At 37.5% G+C, this 18,926-nt stretch overlaps 1 protein-coding gene across 1 annotated transcript in view; it reads left to right on the top strand.

Moving 5' to 3' along the window:
• Positions 1-16,171, top strand: part of SMS (spermine synthase) — a gene marked incomplete at its 5' end in the record, with an annotated part of 67,152 nt that extends 50,981 nt beyond the window's left edge. Inside the window, 2 exons of the mRNA XM_026062835.1 lie at positions 11,500-11,615; positions 14,852-16,171. Coding sequence (XP_025918620.1) covers positions 11,500-11,615; positions 14,852-14,894 — 159 coding nt within the window. The remainder of the gene's footprint in view (positions 1-11,499; positions 11,616-14,851) is intronic.
• Positions 16,172-18,926: the final 2,755 nt, after the last annotated feature.

The raw sequence follows: 18,926 nt of genomic DNA, 5'->3' as shown, positions 1-18,926 counted from the left end.
TGGAGTATAGAAGCAATGTGTTCTTAGGCAACTTAGTCTTCCTGAGGGGTTTGAAAAGAGGAAAATGAATACTGGGGCAAATAGCTATCAGAGCTATTGATGTATCTACTGGTGCACCTCCTAGCCCAGCTCTTTCAGCCCATTTGATAGTCCTTGTAACCTCTTCCCAGTTGAACCTGATAAAGAACATTGTAATCTGATCCTAGAGGAACAAACTTTTAAGGGCACTTTAAATRAAATCAACTGCCTATATCTTAAAATAGCTTTTGAATTAAATTAACTGAAGCTGGATATCCAAAGGATTGGGTTAGACTGTGGTCAGAAATTTAAACATTACTGTTACCAACTTTGGTAGCTGAGCGTAGCTGTACACTGAAAACTCTTAGGATTTTGAATGTTCTGGTATGTTAGTTAATAAATGTTGGGCTTTTTGGCTGTGTGTGTTAACACTGGCAATTTCAGTTACTTTTGTTCCAGCCATCTATATCCAGAGTGCCTATCTTAGGTAGTAAGCTGTATTGTATTTGTTGAAGCAATTGYGTTCCTTTTAAGGCAGCTGTGTTTTAAAACCCAAGACTTAGGGTTTTTCCCTGCATCTGTGCGTCCTCTCCTGAGTTTCTTGAAGTGTTTTTTGGTTCTCTAATCCATAAAATATATTAAATGTCATCAAGAAGAGCATCTGGGGAACATCCACCAGTTTGTTAAATAAAGCCTTGCTTTCACTGATAATAGGGAAATGCCTCACCTCATAGGAAGGATGTTGCAAAAGGGCCACTCTCTTATTGGCCAGTAGCTATAGTCATTTCTTCTCTTTTGCCTTTATGTTGTACTAACATTTCAAGTATCTGTGCAGTAGCTTGTCCTCTGATGGCCTTAACCGTGAAGGTTACCTTGTGTGTCTTGTTAGTGCTGATTATTCTTAGGGCTYAATAAATGCCTTATGCAAAAGTAGAACTCTGTTTACAAAATGCCAGCCTTTCACATATTGTATTGCTGCCTGACTCTGTGAATGCCACTGTTGACAAAAATAAATGGAAATGCCCATCACCTGTTCACATTTAGCTCTGCCAAAGTTTTGCAAAATGTTTCTCTTCAGGGTATGAGTTGATTTGAGGCATTTCACAGTAGATARGATGCCCTCCTGTTATTACTAGGAGCAGACCACTGCAGGTATTGCTCAGGTACACTGTCTAGAGAGCTCTAAAAGTAGTGCTCTGGAGTCCAGAAGTGTTGGTTGGAAACAGTCTTTAAAATAGTTCTGTAAATAAAAACAGTTGCTAGTAGGTTGGTGACATGGAAACAGTACAGAGGTGGTAGTCTATAGAGTGCAAGAAGAAAATAGCCAAGCACCTCAGGCTGCTACATAACCTTGTTCTGGTCCCATTCAGTATACTTTTTTTGTAGAGTTCTAGTTACTGTTCGCAGCCTAATTGAGAACTAATAGAGCCTTTTGTGTGTGACACTGATACAGCTTTGAACTTTCAGAAATTTTTCATATTTATTAATGATTATTAATGTTTGATAATATAGTATGCATTAAAGGAAAAAAGGTCCCACTTGCCAACTGGTTACATAATGGTGCTTCTGATTAATTGACTTAAAATCCAAGTTCATCAAAGCTTCAGTGCACAGAAATAGTCTGGTTTTGACATATTTGTGTTGAGCAGGTGGCATGATGGCTTGCCTTTTCATCTGCAGGAGATGACAAAATGGATGGTGCTGTTGCTGTAACTGGCTGTGAGTCTGTCTGCTTCTGCACAGTTGATGGGTTTTCTAAAGAATATTGGCAGGCGGTAAATTTTGGTTAGATCTTGCAGGTTATAATGTAGGCACTCAATTTTTAGGATGCCACGTGCATCTGAGATTTTTTTAAGAAAAGTTCCTAATGTTTACAGCTTCCTCTGATTCATATCACTCATTTCAGTGGAAACCAAAGTGAATGAGGAATGGTGTGTACACCTGGATCTGAGAGCTGAGAAGTGCTCTTGGACCCACAATTTGGTTACCCATTCAGTGTTTATATGCAGAGACATTAAATGCTTGCATTTCCTCTATTTATTTATTTTTAAAGCCCAGCTCTTCCTGGAAATGCTGAATAAAAGCAGTTAATCCTGATGCCAATAGAATTGCATTAATGCATAGCATTGCAATAATGTCAAGTTGGCTGTAAAGGTTAAGTTTCGCTGACCAAAGTGCTAACACTTTATTATGAAATCACACTTTCTTGTAGCAGGATGATTCCTCTACCATTTGTAGCTCACCTCATGAACATAAATCAGGCAAATATTTTGTTTAGCTAAACTAATATCTGTGCTTGTCAGCAGTCATCTCTATATTTCAGACACTCATGCTTGTGGTGTGTACTATAGCATTTACAGGTCATAGATTACCTTGAGTTTTGGTGGTGCTAATAGTTCTTGTACAAGTGTGACATGCCAGGTCTCACTTTCTTTCCCAAACCTGCATGCATCGCTTTGCTTGAAATCCAGTTGGCAGCCAGCCAACTACAAGTTCTGATACAAAGTTTGCTAAAAATTCTGAGGGACATCCTAGTAATTCCAGGAGCATGTTAGATCAGGTCTTTGAAGGAAACAGTTAACTAAATAAGAAGTTACACAGTGTGGAGAAGGTGAAGAAGACTGAGTATGTGGTGTTTTTTTTTTTTTTTTTTTTTTAATCCTTTGGCAAAAGTCAAACTCAACAACTGTATAAAAGAGAAGCAGGCTTTAGAAATACAGATGTGTTTTTTGTCTAGCTAATTTTGAGCAAAACACGATCAGTGTTTTCACAGGGTTATGATTTCTCAAAACAGGTTTGTTAATAGCGGTTTCTTTCTTTGCAGGTTATTCTAATGTTTAACCTGATTGTTTCCTTGAGATGCCCAGGTGTGGTACTTGGAGCAATCACAAAATGCTTGTGCAAAACAAAATTGGTGTTTTCAGGGGTTAGTAATTGCCCCTGAAATACAGACATTATGTTATGAACAATGAGAGAAATTAGATGATAGCTACTTTTCTCTAGATAATTGTAACTTACCTAGTTATGCTTATCCTTTGAGACTCTCAAAATAGCTTTGTTAGAAGCAGTTTCTTTCTTTGCATGTTATTCTRATATATACCCTGACTGTTCTGGGATGCCAAGGTGTGGTACTCATAGTGCTGGTGCATAATATCCTTCCACCGCTAGGTGGAGACTGATAACTAATATTGGCTAGCAGTTTATTAATGTTAGAGAGAGACTGCCTGCAAAAGACTTCTCAGACTATTTTCATTCCTAAGGGATAAAGGGACACGTGCACAATTTTAGGATGAAGGAGCAACTTTTTTGGCTTGTTTCAGCTCTGGAGAGATGGAAAGGACAATTTATAGACTTCATTCTCTGTTGTTTTAAGTCTGTACTAAGTATATCGGGGGAAAAAAAAAAAGCCTCCATAATTGCTCTGCATATTCACAAATAATAGTCACAATGAGAACAAAAACTTGTATGTTTGTGTGATTGGTAGCCTTGCTTTTCATGTCCATGCTTTTTTAGCTACATCATCCACCTTGATAGTCTTGCATTTACACAGGACCTGGATTTCTAACGTACGAAGACAAGTGAGTTTCAGGCTCCTCAACGTGCAGAATTTGCAGCCCTATCTGTATATTTAAGAGTCAAGGCCTGCTTATAAAAACTTGGAGCTGAACATAGTTCCACTGCACTGATACTTAGTCGTATGGCTTGCTACATTTCTCCTTCTGAAGTTGGTGCTTCAGGGTGCTTGGAGATATAATCTGGATCTGGTTTGGTGAGATGCTTAGTGCTTCCCTCTCCAAGAGGAGCCAGTTGCAGTGGCAGATCCTCAGTAACTGTGAGTCAGTGGGTACTCCAGCACTTGGTATGCCCTGAGGTCCGGTTTCATCCCTTCTGGACCTTCCTGCTGGGGTATTTCTGAACACATTACACATTTTTATGTTAGTGCACCTTCTAAAAGCTAATATGGTTTTTAGATTGCCAAAGTGATTTTTAACTTTAGTGGGACTTGTACTTACAAATACACACACGACTGGTGTGATACATGTTTTTTGCTCAACTATCACCATCTTGCTTCTTCCCCATAATACCTCAGGATTGTCCTAACCAGTGTGAAACTATACTCAGCAAGATGCCCAGACTGATTGTAAGGCTGTCAGTATATGTCAGTTTTAAATTTGGTTATCTGCTCTTTTGTACAACACATAATTATGACAATACCTTTTTCTGTGCTAAGTTTTTGTTCTGCTGATCTAATCCTTTGAGGTTGAGCAAGCTATCATTTTCAGCCTGTTTATGAAGGACAACCTTTAAAAATACCTCTGTACAGGAATTTTCTCCTTCATCGTCTGGGTAGAAACATTCCCAGGACTGCTCATGGGTTTGTGTTCCAGTAAACAGTGCTAATCACCAGTGCAAAGGATTGCATTTCTCCCCTCGCCACACACAGCCGTCCACCAAGCTGTTGCTTCCTGACTGCTCTCTAATACAATGTGGCCTGCCCTGTAAGTGCCCAGACCACTGTGCTGTTGCTCCATAGTTGCAGTCCTTTTTTTGGCTGCTGTGTGGGTTTTCTAATTAGCACTTTCACAGAGGGAGCAGGATTTTCCTTGACTGCCACATGAAAGGAGGCTGGAAGAGCTCGTGCATACGTGTGTGTGTGTGCACCCACATGCCTGTGTGATTTCTTGGCAGTTTGCTCCTTCAGAATTTTTATTCCAGGTGTTTCTTTGTGTTACTGTGGGTTCAGTTTTAAATTAATTGATCACTTGGCCAGTGGAGACTTCTTCAATCCACTTGCCTCCACTGTCTTTTTAAAAACCATCCCGGTCGCACAAAGCTCAAACCTAGCTTTGATGCAAGGTCTTTCAGGCTTTAGGTATCTCCTCACTTCTTAGTCGTGCTGAAGGGAGGAAGGAATTAAACCTTGGCCACATTCAATTCCTTCCCTTGTCATTACAAAGTGAAAATACAAAGCCATGTTAAGTTTAAAGAAAACAAACAAAACCCTTCCGTAGTATGGTGTCACAAATGATATCCAGTAGCAATGACATATAGGGATGAATGTAAGACACTGGCAAGTATGAGAGACCTTTCCATCTGCTTTCAAATCACTCATTTACTTCCTAAGGTCATAGGAAACACAGAGGCCCAGATTTAGCCTAACTAGCTGATAGACACATCACCTTCATAAGTGGGTTGACTAGAACTAGTGAGGTTCGTTTATACACTTTTTTTTTAACTTATTTTAACTGATTGGCTTTTATTGTCTCCACAGAACTGTATTTATTTTACAATAAACATGTAGACAGTCTATTATGCTGCAGAATCTTAGAAATTAAACCTGTGATGCTACAGAATTTATGCCTTATGAAAGCTGGGAAGAATTGGTGTCGGGAGAAAGGCATGAGCTGTCAAAATGTGTAAAAGCACTCAGAGCAGACTGAGAATGTAAAGACTGTAAAAACCGTTCAAGATTCATAAGTCAAGGAAGGTCTTTTAAACACAGATCAGTTAATCTTAGTTATAACCTTCAGAATTTAAAATTACTTCAAATGCTTTCATGTCAAAGGGATACCAATACTTGTTAAGAAAAAAAAAAACAAAATTAAACAAATCTGACATTCCCCCATTCCCTCTCTATCAAATTGTTCAAAATGAAACAAAGATGAACTAAGTGGGGTATAGAGAGGGATTTGGTGGCCTTCTTTCTCTTATGTTGAAAGTGTTAAGATTGAACAATGTGGGAGAAAATAAAAGTCCAATTTTTTGTTTATATCCCTTTGGAAAAAAAATATTAATTCATCAGTTTTAAACCTCGTTGAACACTATGGTTAAGATTAATTATTGCTTGAATACATAGTGGCTGCTTAGAAAAAAAAAATGTATTGCTTGTGCCATTTAAGTGTTTTCATTAAGGGGAGGGGGGGTGTTAAAATGAACACATTATCTGACTGGTCACTGTAGTGCATTCTGGGCATGTTTCCCTGGATCTCATTTTATTGATGCAAGAATATTTCAATGTGATTGGCATTGGCTCTTAACTAAGACTGTAGGTCTTAGACTCAGTTAATAAAGCTGTTCGTGTTGTCTTTTTGAAAACTGTTAATAGTGACTTTTTCTGGATATCACTTTCTTAGTATTGAAATGTTTATCTAAGTTTTGCATGCTTGGTATTTGTAGTTTTTAGTTTTTTGTTGAGTAAAACCAGATAACTGAAAAGTTTATAAAATCCTATGCTGCATGGCCCTAAGGAGGGGTTAATAGAACACTGTCAAGTGGAATGTGCCTTACCTTTAGGGAAGGTCTTCATTTGGAGATTGGCAGTTGTGGGGCTGATGAAGAGTAAAAATTGCTTATTGGCAGGTTTCATTGTTTTTTCCTGCTCTTGGTTTACCACATTGTCTGCAGTGATTTCTCTGTCACTGAAGAAGGGAGAAAGGAGAGAATACTGAAATGGCAGTCTGGCAAAACTAACTGCAGATATTTTTATCTCACTGTATCCTTCCTATTAAACTTCCGCTATAATGGTTGTATGCTCTTGTAAATTACCTAGCAATATTTTCTATTTATGATTCAAATTACAYGCACACATGTTGGTGGGTTTGGGAGGTTTGTTTTGTTTTTTGTTTACTTTTGCATTCAGTCTGATATTGGAACAAAATTATATGCTTGGCRAAGGGTGGTTGAACCAAATAACTGCTACAGTGTCCTGGATAATAATAGGTTACTAAACAAGTACTACAGTACTGTGCTACTACAGTACAAGTACTTCAGTGTTGTGCTTTATTCAGTTGTTCTGAGTTAGTGTTCATCTCTTACTTTTTACAGGCCTCTTCTATTTTCTGAAACCTATGTTGTTCGTTAAACCTGTCCTAAACCAAATAGTGTATAGTTAATATAAAGCATGTGATTGTTCTTTACTGAATAACCAAGTACACATCTATCAATGGATTAGGAAAATTATAATCAAATAGGTGTTTTATGCATGCTTCCTTGAAAGAACTTTCAAGTATATGAAACTCAGCGTTAAAGGTTTTTAAAGTTTTTCCATATGTGAAAACTTGAGCATAATGCAAAAAATTCAGAGGAAAAACAATAGGATGAAATTTCTTTTCACTTGCTCTAGAAATATGAATGTTTATAATGCATCATTTTGAAGAAAATTGTACTAATGAAAATAGTGTAATTCCCAAAGTCAAAATATGCTTTATACACTTTGTTTCTGCTTATCATCTGATGTTGCTATATAGAAAAAAGTGTTGAATAGGAGAAGTTTAGGCAGATTTTTTTAAATAAAATCTCTGCTCATTTCAGGCTTTGTCTCTTATGCATGTTTGTTTTTATGCTCTCAGGTGTCTGGTCAAACTCAGCTTAGTTCCTTGCTTTGTGAGAATTTTAACTGCTTTTCAGTTGTGTTTGCGTGTCCTAAGTTGTGCACTTAATTATTTTAARGTGGTTTTAAAAAAAACTGGGAGTGCTGAGAAACAGTAATTGAACAATAGTAAAATGCTAACTCCTTAAAGACCATTATCTTGGAGTTTAGTGTTCCACAATGTGTTAGCAGAACAACTTAGACATGTGAAAAGTAGGTAATGCAGATGTTTTGAAAGTGTTAAATAAATCTTTTGTTCCTATGGTCCTATAGAACTTGACCTCAGTTTCAAGCTAGGGGACTTAAAATATCCARTAAGTTGTGACCTTAAAGGTGTTGTAATTTCCAGTTAAATCTAGCTCTTTTTTCTTAGTTGAACCATCTGCATTCTTTCAGTCAGATGCAAGTCACACACATTATCTGAGGGCAGGAAGGGACAAGATATCTTGTGCAGTCATTGAAAAAATATATATGGGCAAACATTTCCAAAAGTCATTCAGAGCAGAGAGGAGATACTGTCATGCAGTAGGGAGACGCTGTTGCTTTCTTTCTCTTGTCTCTCTCTCTCTCTCTCTCTCTTTTTTTTTCTTTTTTTTTTTTTCGCAAAGTTCAGGTCATTTAAAGATCAAAACCAGTACTCTGCTAGGGTGATGCTAGAAGGCTTTTGGCCTCTCCAGTCGTGACCAGAAGGAATCATTCTTGAAACCAGGAAGTTGACTATGCTAGTAGATTACTGTTTCTTCCATTAAATTTTTGACAGATTTGAGTAGACCTTTTTTTTTGTCTAATGCATATTTTCCTACTGTTAAGACTAATATTATCCTGTTATAAGATAGATAGTAAACTTTTGTGGCTTGGGTCTCTTGCCAACATTTTGGGGGACTTTGCCTTATACTTTAGGTTACTAGGAACTGCATATAGATTAGTATGAAAGTTCCTTTGTTTTGTCTTCTATGTTGAACGTTGTTCATCCACTAACAGTGGTAGACTGTGTGTGAGAAAAGCTGAGGTTTCTCTGTGTTGAAAGTAACTCTGAGAAATACTAGCTGATGCTTCTGTTTCTCCTGATTAGAAATCAGAACAAGAAAATGACTAGGTAAAGGTGAAAGGCACTCATACCATAAGTTAATAGAAGCTAATCATTAGGAAAGGATGGAGACATACATGTCTTGTGAAGATACGTCTTCCTTCCCCACAGATGACCAGATGCACACATATTATGGGGTTGGGTTAGGTTCATCATGATCACGTAACTTGCTGTTCCTGTGTATTGTGCAGCATGGCTGGACATTGAGGTCTGCAGACTGAGGTTCAGGGCCCTCATGAGGAGGATGAGGGAAAAATCTTACAGATCACTTTGGCTCTGACTTGCTCTCTGCCTCCTCTTTTCTTAAGGACATCAGTATGGACAGGAAGCAGGGTGTCAGGTAGGAAGTGTTCTCACAGCTGCTCTCCATTGCCCTTTTTCACAGGGTCTTCTAGGGCTTCCATTTTTACAAAACTGATGGCACATCTGATGTTTTTATGACTGTGTAATGWCTCACAGATGTAAGGTAAAGGGAGCATTTCCAAAAAAGGGCATGGACCTTTTCTGAAAACTTTGAAATTCATGGCCACATGAATTGACAGTGCCCGCAGCCTGCTTCCTTGTCCACATCCAAGAGACCCTTAGGGAAAATAAGATGGTTGTGGCTGGGCAGTGGGAGGACAAGTGGGTTTGTGTTATAGACTCTGTGGGCTGTCTGTATCACAGCACTTAGAAATGGTGACATGACAAGGAGAATTCTTTTTCTTGCCCACATGAGCTCTTTTAGATCTCATCTGATTAATGATGATAGTGTCTGCCTGCCAGTCTGCTATGAACCATTAACACTTTCTCCTCCTTTATCAGCATCGCAGAACATCTTGTCTCTGCCATGCTTCAACAGAGGTACATTTGTATTTGGTGGGTCTTTATTCAGTGTCTCATGCATAGGAAACAACAGCTGAGGCATCTGGAGACCATGCAGTCGTGATTGTATTCGACTTCATAATAAATCAGTGTTCCAATAATTTGTGAGTATTTACCACACTCTTCTAAGAGTCATTGGCTAAAGTATCAGCTAGTCTACTTAATTATCTATAAGAAAGGAAGCAAAAAGAAACGCTCCTCTTTTTCAGGTTTGTGGTGGTTCTTTTGTTCATTCTTTTTGGTGGACAGGAGTTAAGTAGAAGATACAGCAAGGGAGATGAAAGCACAGTAGAACAAATGCTCAGAACCAGGTGGGAAATTGCCTTGAATCGATAAGGAGAGGGAAGAAATACCCTCTGTGTAAGCTCACTGTATCTCAGTCATGGGTTTACAGGATCCAGGAAAGTGTGGAAAGGAAGGAAAAGAGGAGAAGGGAGGAAAACAACAAGCTTTCAGCTATGAACTCCTCTTATGACTGGAGAGAAAAGCTGTAGTGAATATTTATTGCCTCCTTGGAGAAGGGCTTAGAGCCTCTTGGAATTCTTTGAACCAGCCAAATTATTTAGGTAGATGTTTTGTTTCAGACTGAACTCTGTAATACATGCCTCATCTGAGTAGAGTTTATAGTCAAATGACAAGCATAARGTGTCATGAAGAAAAATCTTCCAGTTCTTTTTGGTCTTTTTGTTTCATTCATAATTAAAAACAAACTAAAACCTTTGTGTGGTGTTGTAAGAATATATCAAAAACACAAACCTGAACTTTTTATTGCTAACCTCTGTGTTGTTTTGAGGAGAATGCTAGCTCAGATTAAGTGGTTAATTTAATTTGTTGTAGTCTATTTGGACTATCTGTATTTCTTTGTCAGTGGTGCCCTGCTTAGTTTGCCTACAAATGTCACTTTTGTCACTTTTCATAAGCATTTTGAAAAAAGATAGTGAAGATGATGACCAAAGAAGGCATTGTATCTATATATGCTTAAATAGGCAGTTCTTACAATTAATCTAAAATTGGCTGAACTTTATGCTTAAATATTACTTTGCCTTCTGCTCTGTAGTTAGTGGTCTCAAGTACAGAGTTCGGTATTATGCTTGGGTTGGGGGGAAGGTCTCTTTGTATTCCTTGGTGTTCAGAGGACTGACTCACTCTTATCCTTAAATTTTCAAAATAGGGGTATGGTATGGTATGGTACCAGGTATATATGGATAGTTACATGTCTTATTAGAGCTTTCAATACATGAGTTGCCTGTAAGGACATTAAAAAACTTGCTTGTTACTTGGCTTTGGACAAGGTTGTGCTTGTAAATGGGAGTTTCTTCTTTTTTTTTCCTCCTCTCTCCAATTATAATCCTTGAGAGAATTTGTATTTCAAGAATTATTTGATTGGCAGGGGGGGAGAGGGGGGAGATAGATATTTATTTGCTTGTATGGGAAGGACTGTGAATTCAGGATGTCTAATATTTCCTTATTGCACTGTTAGAGAAGATCATTTAAGCATTAATTTTTTTCATTGTTGTTCAGAAAAGGATGTTGCTGATATTCTTAGACACTCACGGTTCCAAGAAAAGAAAAAAAAATCATAGGAATCATTTCCTTTTCACAAGCATGATACGGAGCAACTCAAAACAGTGTGGCCTACAGCCAGCAGAACTTAGGCATAATCTGATTTGTTTTGTCATATGGAAGAATGAGTTTAACATGAATAGGTTACGGGTTTTTTAATATTGCATTTTAATGTTGTAAAAACCTGGGCAATGTTAAATAATTGAGAAAGTCTGGATGTTGTAATAAGTGTTTACTAATATATTTAAGCAAACATAAAGAAAATGGTTATTGAGTAGATGTTATAGGTAAACAACACATGGTGGTCTGTTTTAACTGGAAGCCCTGATGTAATGGCTGTTTCTGCTAATGAGAAGATGGATAATTCTCCCCCCCCCCCCATACTTAGTCTTTCATGAAAAGATACAATTTACTGTTTGCTGTAGGCTAAATGAAGACAAGCTGTTTGATATTTGTCTTGTAAATACTAAATGTTGAGAACAGGATTTATGTGGTTCTGAAGTATATGGAGCCTTGCATTAATGTCTAAATGTATATATACATCTGTGACTTTGCTTATATATTTGATTACAACTGGAACTTTTCTTTTTTCCTTCAGGGAAACTGTATCAATCTGACCGATGCCTTGACTCTGTATGAAGAACAACTCAGCAGGCTTTATTGCCCTGTGGAATTTTCAAAAGAAACTGTATGCGTTCCCTCCTACATGGAATTGTATCCTTAAAGACTAAAAGGGGTGGAGAGTGCATATTAACAAATAAAGTGAGTCTAGACTGCTTGGAGGTAATGAATTTGAGTGCAAGAAGGCAGATGACTATTAATGTTTTTTTCATAGTAAATGAACGACTGTAGTTTTATTCTGAAGGTGATGACTGCAGTAATTTTATTTTTTAAAGGTGCTATAAATTCAAAGGTGCTGAAATGCTCAGTACATCTCAAGGTTATGCCGTGTTTTGCTTAATTYTTTTGAATGTTGCCAAGTGTATTGTTTATACAATGCATCTTTGTGATGAGAGTAATACTGCCTGGGAGTTCTGGCGGAGCTGTGCCTTGTTTCTCTTCTTTCATGGAAAAAACAGACTAATCTCATAGAGTAGCATGAACCAGATCTTCAGATATTCTGTGATAGCTCTATTCCTGACCTTACGACTCAAACTAGATATTAATGGAAAAAAAAAACAGATTCATAAAAATTATTATGAGCATTACTAAAAAATCTTCTAAATGGAGGGGATAGACACATTTCTCTGCAACAAGTGAAAGAAGGACTTCTTGCCAATCTTTCTTATTTTTCTTTTTATCCCCAATCCTGAAAATATTCCTGTAGAATTTCTTCACTTTATGGGCAACAGATAAGTTACTCAAGGAGTTAGAAGTTGTGTCTTCAAGCCGYTAGCTCTAGAAAGACATTTTGATCTGCCATGGAATAGTTCTGGCTCCATGTGCCTTAGATGTTGCATACCACTTCCGCGTGATCTCCCTGGAACTATCTCTACAGGGTAATGCCTGCTGTAGCTCTCCATTTCCTGACGGAAAAGATCTTTCCAGGATCTGCTTATTCATAATGTTAGGCCTGTGAAACCCTGACACAACCTTTCCTCTGTTTTGTGTGCTCATTTATCTTTTTTTTCCTTTTTCTTTTTTTTTTTTTTTTCCGCCTCTCTAATCTTGATACTTTCTAATGTTATAGCCTTCTGTTCTGGAGGCTGTGCTAACTGCTCCTTCTATTAGAAGGAACAAGCTCCTTCTATTTCTCATTATTGTCAGGTCTTCAGTGAAATTCAGATTTGATATGAAAACACTTCCAAGACAAAAAAGTAAGGGTGAAGTGAAGTGGATATGAAGCTATTTACTCTGGTAGCTTACATTGCAGGTATACTTGGTTAGTTATCATTGTCTTTAATTACAAATACCATGCCTTAATGCAACACGTACAATGATTTGAATTATGCATTCTCAGGAAGTTCTCTAAATATTTATTGCATTGTTTATTCACATATAGGCAAAATGTTTCTAAATGAATTGAGTAGGATATGCTACTTCATTTCTTTGGAAAATAAGTGTCTCTAGTAAGCTAACAGATATGAAAATTTCTTAGTAAATTTTTTTTTTAAACTGSCAATTAAATAAGCATAGTTAGGTTAAAAGTGAACAGCTCTTAAAGAGAAACAGGGCAGGTTTTAGTTCACTGTTTCTCACTGCATTGTCATCCTATGAGATAACAGTATATGTATAAGAATATTAAAGAGGAGGAAATAATCTTGATGACTTCAGATAAGCCCATGGCAAAGTAAGATGCATAGTAACAAAACCCTAGTTTATTCTTTTCAAGTTGGTCTTAGACCTCTGATGTGCCTTTACCTGCATTTCAAGTACAAGTTACCTCCTTTCTTAAAATTTAAGAGATTTCCAAACAGGARTCATACATCTGAATGGGAGATTATACCTAAGTGCTGTTTCACATGTGACTGTGAAATGCAATTGTTTACAGTAATATCGTGACAATTAAAAAGATGTCTTCTGTTTCTCTCTGTACATTGTGACATTCATTTAGTTCTTGAAACCTGTGAGCCATCAAACTATTTTTTTTACTTACGCAAACATTAATTTTCATAATCTGACCAAAAATTATCTGCAGGGGTACCTGAATGCATCAAAATACTGACCTGGGTTATTGCTTTTTATTGTTACTTATTTTGCGTACTTCCAGAATTTGAATTCCAAGTAACAGTTGCACACAAAAGCAGKGTTTACCTGTGTTGCAGTGGGGATCATCTGAAATTCAAGTAGCTATCGACACAGAAGCTAACTCACTATTTTAAGGAAAGCATATGTGTCACTGAGGTCACCACTGGGACCCTATGATGAACATTCAGGCTCCCATCTGGAGCATATATGACCTCACTGTGTAAACAGAAGAGCATATCTCTTTATGTGGTTTTACTTCAGTTATATTAATCTATAAATCCTAGAAAATGTGCCTTACTTGCAGCTGTCTCTGTAATTCTAAAAACAAAGTTGATGTTCATGTCTCATCCTCCTGTCTGCTCCTCAGGAAGCAACAGGAATTAGGTAGCTCTATCCTCTTTCATATGCCCAGAATGACAAGAGAGCTGGGATCTCTTGAGGATCAGTTATCCAGGCTGCCAGGGAACCTTGGTTTGGGCATAACTACTGTAGGATTGTGCTGAAGCTGGGTTCCTCTGCACCAAGAGGGGGTGGCATGTGGTTAGAGTGCAGTCATAGCTGCCAGCAGCTCTGTTACTTGCTTGCGGCTCCATGTCTAGGCAACACAAAGGACCACTTATTAAAAAGTGTTTAGGGGCCTAAGGCCAACACCACAGAAGCTCATAGAAAAACTTAGGCAAAATTCAGATATGTCTGTTTAAGGGAGCATTCAAGATGCCTTACTGAGGCATTTAAGAGACAGTAGACACTTAAATCTTTGCCCAGTAAAGTACCTGTACACTTAGTGTTCTGCTACTGAGCATCTCAGTATTGCATCTGATCATGCCTGCAAATTAGCTAGCTGGAGGTCACTTTCCTCTTCARACTTGCCACTTTACAATCAAGAAGATGAGCCAGAGGAATCCCAACTCGGTGGATGCCTGATCAAAGACCTGGAGTTCTGATTGCTCCTTCCAGTTTGTTTCTGTAGTTCATTCAGTGGTTGCAATGCAAAATGCACAGCCTGACTCTGCAGTAGGGATTAGAATCAAYAGGTTTGCAAAGGACTTCAATTTCAGTGAAAATGAGGTGCTCTTTTGAGTTGTTGAGCAAAAAAAGAAGATCCAGAGAGATTTCACTTTGAGATTTTTATCTACTCCATCGTTACAAGCTACTAGAAGTTTCCAAAATTGAAATGCAAGTGAAAAGAGCTACTTCCACTTTAACCATGTACTACACACATTTTTTTTTTTCTTTTTTCCTTGACTGCTCATTTTTTCTAGATGGGTATTCTACACTATTTGGAAGAAACAAATGGAAGTCTGAACATCAAGATCATTCAAGATTATCCTAAGCGTACATGCTGCATGGAGCATATAGGCCTCCCACGTGCTGCATATTGGCATCTTGAACCTTTAAATTATATGCTGTAGATGATCCTGAAACTTAGTCATGCTATTGATTGTGAATTCTTTAAATGTTTTTATTATTATTTTAATTTAAAAGCAAATGGAAAATGTATATTTTGATGAGCTAGGGTGTTATTTTTGAAAGTCAACTTAAAGAGGAATAAGCAGCAAAACTATATAGCTGCTGAATGCACTGAACCTTTAGAATGTGATCCTTTTTATTTTTTGTAGATCTTCACAAACTGATTGATTAAAAAAAGACATCTTTAGCATTTCATCCCTGAGGGTGGTCCATGGAGTTTTTGTTTTCTGTTTTGTTTTCCCATCAGATTTTTATCTATGGTGCTTTTCAAGGATAGAGGGGTGGGGGTTTTTTGGTTATAATTTTCAAACAAACATTGCTGTGCTTCCATATAGAGAAGAAGGACATAACTTAAAGGGGGGGGGGGGAATCTTGTGAAAGTATACCCCAAATCCTTCATTAAAAAGGGAAGAAAGCTAATCTTGAATTTTGTTGATTTACTCTAGTTTCATTCATCATATTGCTGTAAATCTCTTCTGCAGGAGAAGAATCCTTGACCTTTTGCCTCATGGTGTTCTTTAGTGGCCATACTGATATTTGGGTTTTAATATGGATTTAACAGTAGGTTATAGAGGCACTTTGAACTCTATCAACATAAAAATTAATGCCAATTTTTTTTCGTCCCACCATAATGCAAGAAACTGAGTGTAATGAGGTTCCTGGGGTCATATACTCCTCAGCCTTATGGGAAGCATTAGGTTCTTGAAGAACGAAAAGTCACTTAGGAGGGAAGAGAAAAGTGGATGTGATCTAGATTCATGTGCACCAGTATTTCTTGAATGATTTGGAGCAAATATGTTTACTTCAGTAGGGTAAGTCCTGGTGGTATTGCTGCAGACTGACTATGTTGYGCAGGGCTTTTGCTCAATTAGCTTCACTGCAAATTAAAACTCACTGGAAGATAGGTTGCATTGTAGTTTTTGTTCTGAAAGGTAAAACATTTTTCTTTAACTGTTTTTCATGTTGTCTGAAAAGTTATATTTTTGTAAGAATGTGTTACTTACTAACTAAAACTTATGCTTTAAGTGTTTAAGAGATCCCACTTAAAAGGAGGCAGGAAAAATATAACCCTTCTGTACATTTCCAAGATAGAATAAAAAGTGCACTATTCCCTAAACACTCTAATTCTGAACCAAAATGATACTGTTGATGAAAACAAACAAAAACACACRCCCAGGATCTGTATTAAGTAATGAATAAAGAACTATCTTACTGTGTCCCACATATAAACTGATGATGAAATCTGAGTAGGCCGTTTAGATTTTCAGAGTGCTATTGGAAGACTTGCAAAAATTTGCTCTATATTTGGTGTATAATTATTTTCGCATGTACAATTGTGCTGTTAAACTGCTTTCAGTTTGGAGCACTAAGAGAATTACTCTTCATTCTTACTATTTTAAATGATTGCAGTCAATGTTAATTCTTCAGTATACCTTGGGCCCAGTTGTTCTATGACCTGTGTATCCATAACTACTTCAAAGAGCAGAGCCTCCCTCTTAAGCAAGAGAGCAGTCTTGCATTTCCCCAAGTGTTTTAGCTGTTGTATCCATACCAGAAAATACCTTGAAACTATTGCCTATGACCTAGTAGTAACTGCTCATTTATGATGTGGAACTACAATCAATATATTGTATAGGGTGCAAATTAATGCACATGTCCTATAGACAATTGTGTGTATCCTTAACTTTGCGTGCATGATTACTCCCATTAATTCTGTGTGTGATTACTCATGTAGGTAGTGTTAAGCACACAGGTGTTCACTATGACAAGGCTTACAGGATATGATTTCCTGAGTAAGCTTGATAGATAGAAATCAGGTGCAACAAATGGGTGGGTGGTAGTTTTTTTTTGTTGTTGTTGTTTTGGTTTTTTTTTTTTTTAACTTGTGAACTGGAAGGTGGTTTAATACAGTTGTTGGCTTGCTGTACCAAGGCTAGCACTTTTGTTTTGCTTAGATGCACAAAGCTGCCTGAACACAAAGATTTTGGGATAGGGGAATGTTCTGTAATCTGTTCCCTGAATGAACAGGGGACCCGAATTTGGTGGGTTAGGTTGCTGGTAGGTGAGAGGCAGCAGTGCTTGGAAATTTTTCCTTTTCAGTTGTTACAGTGTAAAGAGAGACTGAGAAATTACTTTTTTTCTTCAGAATTTTTCATGTAGYTTCTTTTAAAGTGATAGATGTAGTATAAAGCAATTCAGCAAACACTGAACATTGCTATCTTATTTTTTTAAGTTGCTGAACTGGTTCTGAGGAAATATATATGAATTGTCAGTTTTTATTTATTTGTTGCTGTAGTAGAAATTTAAAAAAAAATTGTGCTAGAATTTTCAAAAGCAAACTGCAATAGCTGATCAGTTTTTCATGTTTAAGACCAATTGGGAAATAGCTATGATTGCCACACTGTGTTTGCAAACAATTTCCAAGAAGTGGTTGACATGAGGTTTTTTTTCAGTTATTCTTTGCACTAAATGCTGCTTCCACCTAGAAATGCGATTTAAAAATTTAAAGACTTGATTGGTAGGAGTTTGTGCAAAGAGAAGATTGCTGGCATTGTATCTGCTGCATCAGTGCAGTGCACATGTTAAAATAAAGGTACGCTGTTATTACTTCTGTGTTTGAATTGTTAAATACACCACAGATGCAGTGTTAAAATGACAGAATTAATGGATATGATGCTTACCATTGTACCTCCTTTTTTTTTTCTTTTGCTCTTCCATTTGTCACTTAACAAACATACAAAGGTACTTAATATATCTTTTCTGCTTCTCACAGTTTAGTGGTTTCAGTTCTTTACCACATATATTCTTAGATAAGATACTCTGTATTGTGGAACAGTACTGTGATGTTGGCAATGTGGAAGATCACTGAGGCTTCACAGTGATTATTGCCTCGGACTGTGGAATACTGCAATGTGACTTCTTTGGAGGTCTGGTAAAGAATTTCTTGGAAGTTTTTCTGCTGGAGCGGCAAGGTGGCTTTGAGTGGCTGGGTGACTCATTGTGTGGCATAGAGAAAAGATAGGTTCAGAAGAAATAAATGAAGCATCAAGAATGACGCCGGCTTTGGAACAGAACTTTGAGGAAATGGAGAAGGGCATGAGCAGGACAGGCAGATTGGAGAAGTAACTCTGGGGTGGGATTCTGGGAGAGTATGTCAGACAATGAAAGAAGACTGACTTMTGAGAGAAGATTTATTGTAGAGAGATTTAGGTAAATTTCAGCTAACTGGAAAGGAGAAATATTTGCATCTGTCCTAAATACAATAATAACAAGTGGCTTGGTAGTTGGGGAAAAAGAAGAGGACAAGCTTAAATCTTTAAGAAAGAAGTCTCACATACAGACTTTGTGAGGGTAGGATGAATAATTTTAGAGTGCTAGAGCGCCTATATGCACAACAGGAAAGATGGGTATCTTTGGGGGTTGCACCCCCCACGCTCCCCTTAGGTTTGAGATGTTGACAGGCTGCTGGAAGGAAAAAGCTGAGGGGACAAGTGGGAGGAAGAGCACTCAATTTCTTATTTCACTTTTTAATTTAGGAGTAGGAGACTGCAGGTGATWTGCCTGAGGAAAATAGGAGGAAGTCTCCAGACAAAGGAAAAAAGAAGTATTTGAAATTATTAATGGAGATGCTGAAGGAGCAAGTGAGAGAAGCAGCAGCAAAGGAGATGAGTGCAGGAGTGAATTAATAGCACTGAGCACCAATAGCAATGCAGGACAGAGTTAAGTCTTAGGCATTAGGAAGAAAGAAGAAATGTGGAATGGAGATGGTGGAAGGGTGTCATAGGTGAAGTTCAGATAGTGTACACTTCAGATAAGTACACTTCAGTCAACTTGAACTTCAGAGACAGAAATGGAGAAGTAGAAGGT

Source organism: Apteryx rowi, unplaced genomic scaffold (genome assembly GCF_003343035.1).
Source record: "Apteryx rowi isolate R43461 unplaced genomic scaffold, aptRow1 scaffold_194, whole genome shotgun sequence".
NCBI lineage: Eukaryota > Metazoa > Chordata > Aves > Apterygiformes > Apterygidae > Apteryx > Apteryx rowi.
Note: the sequence above shows the minus strand (reverse complement) of the source record. Positions and strands in the feature narration are given on the sequence as shown.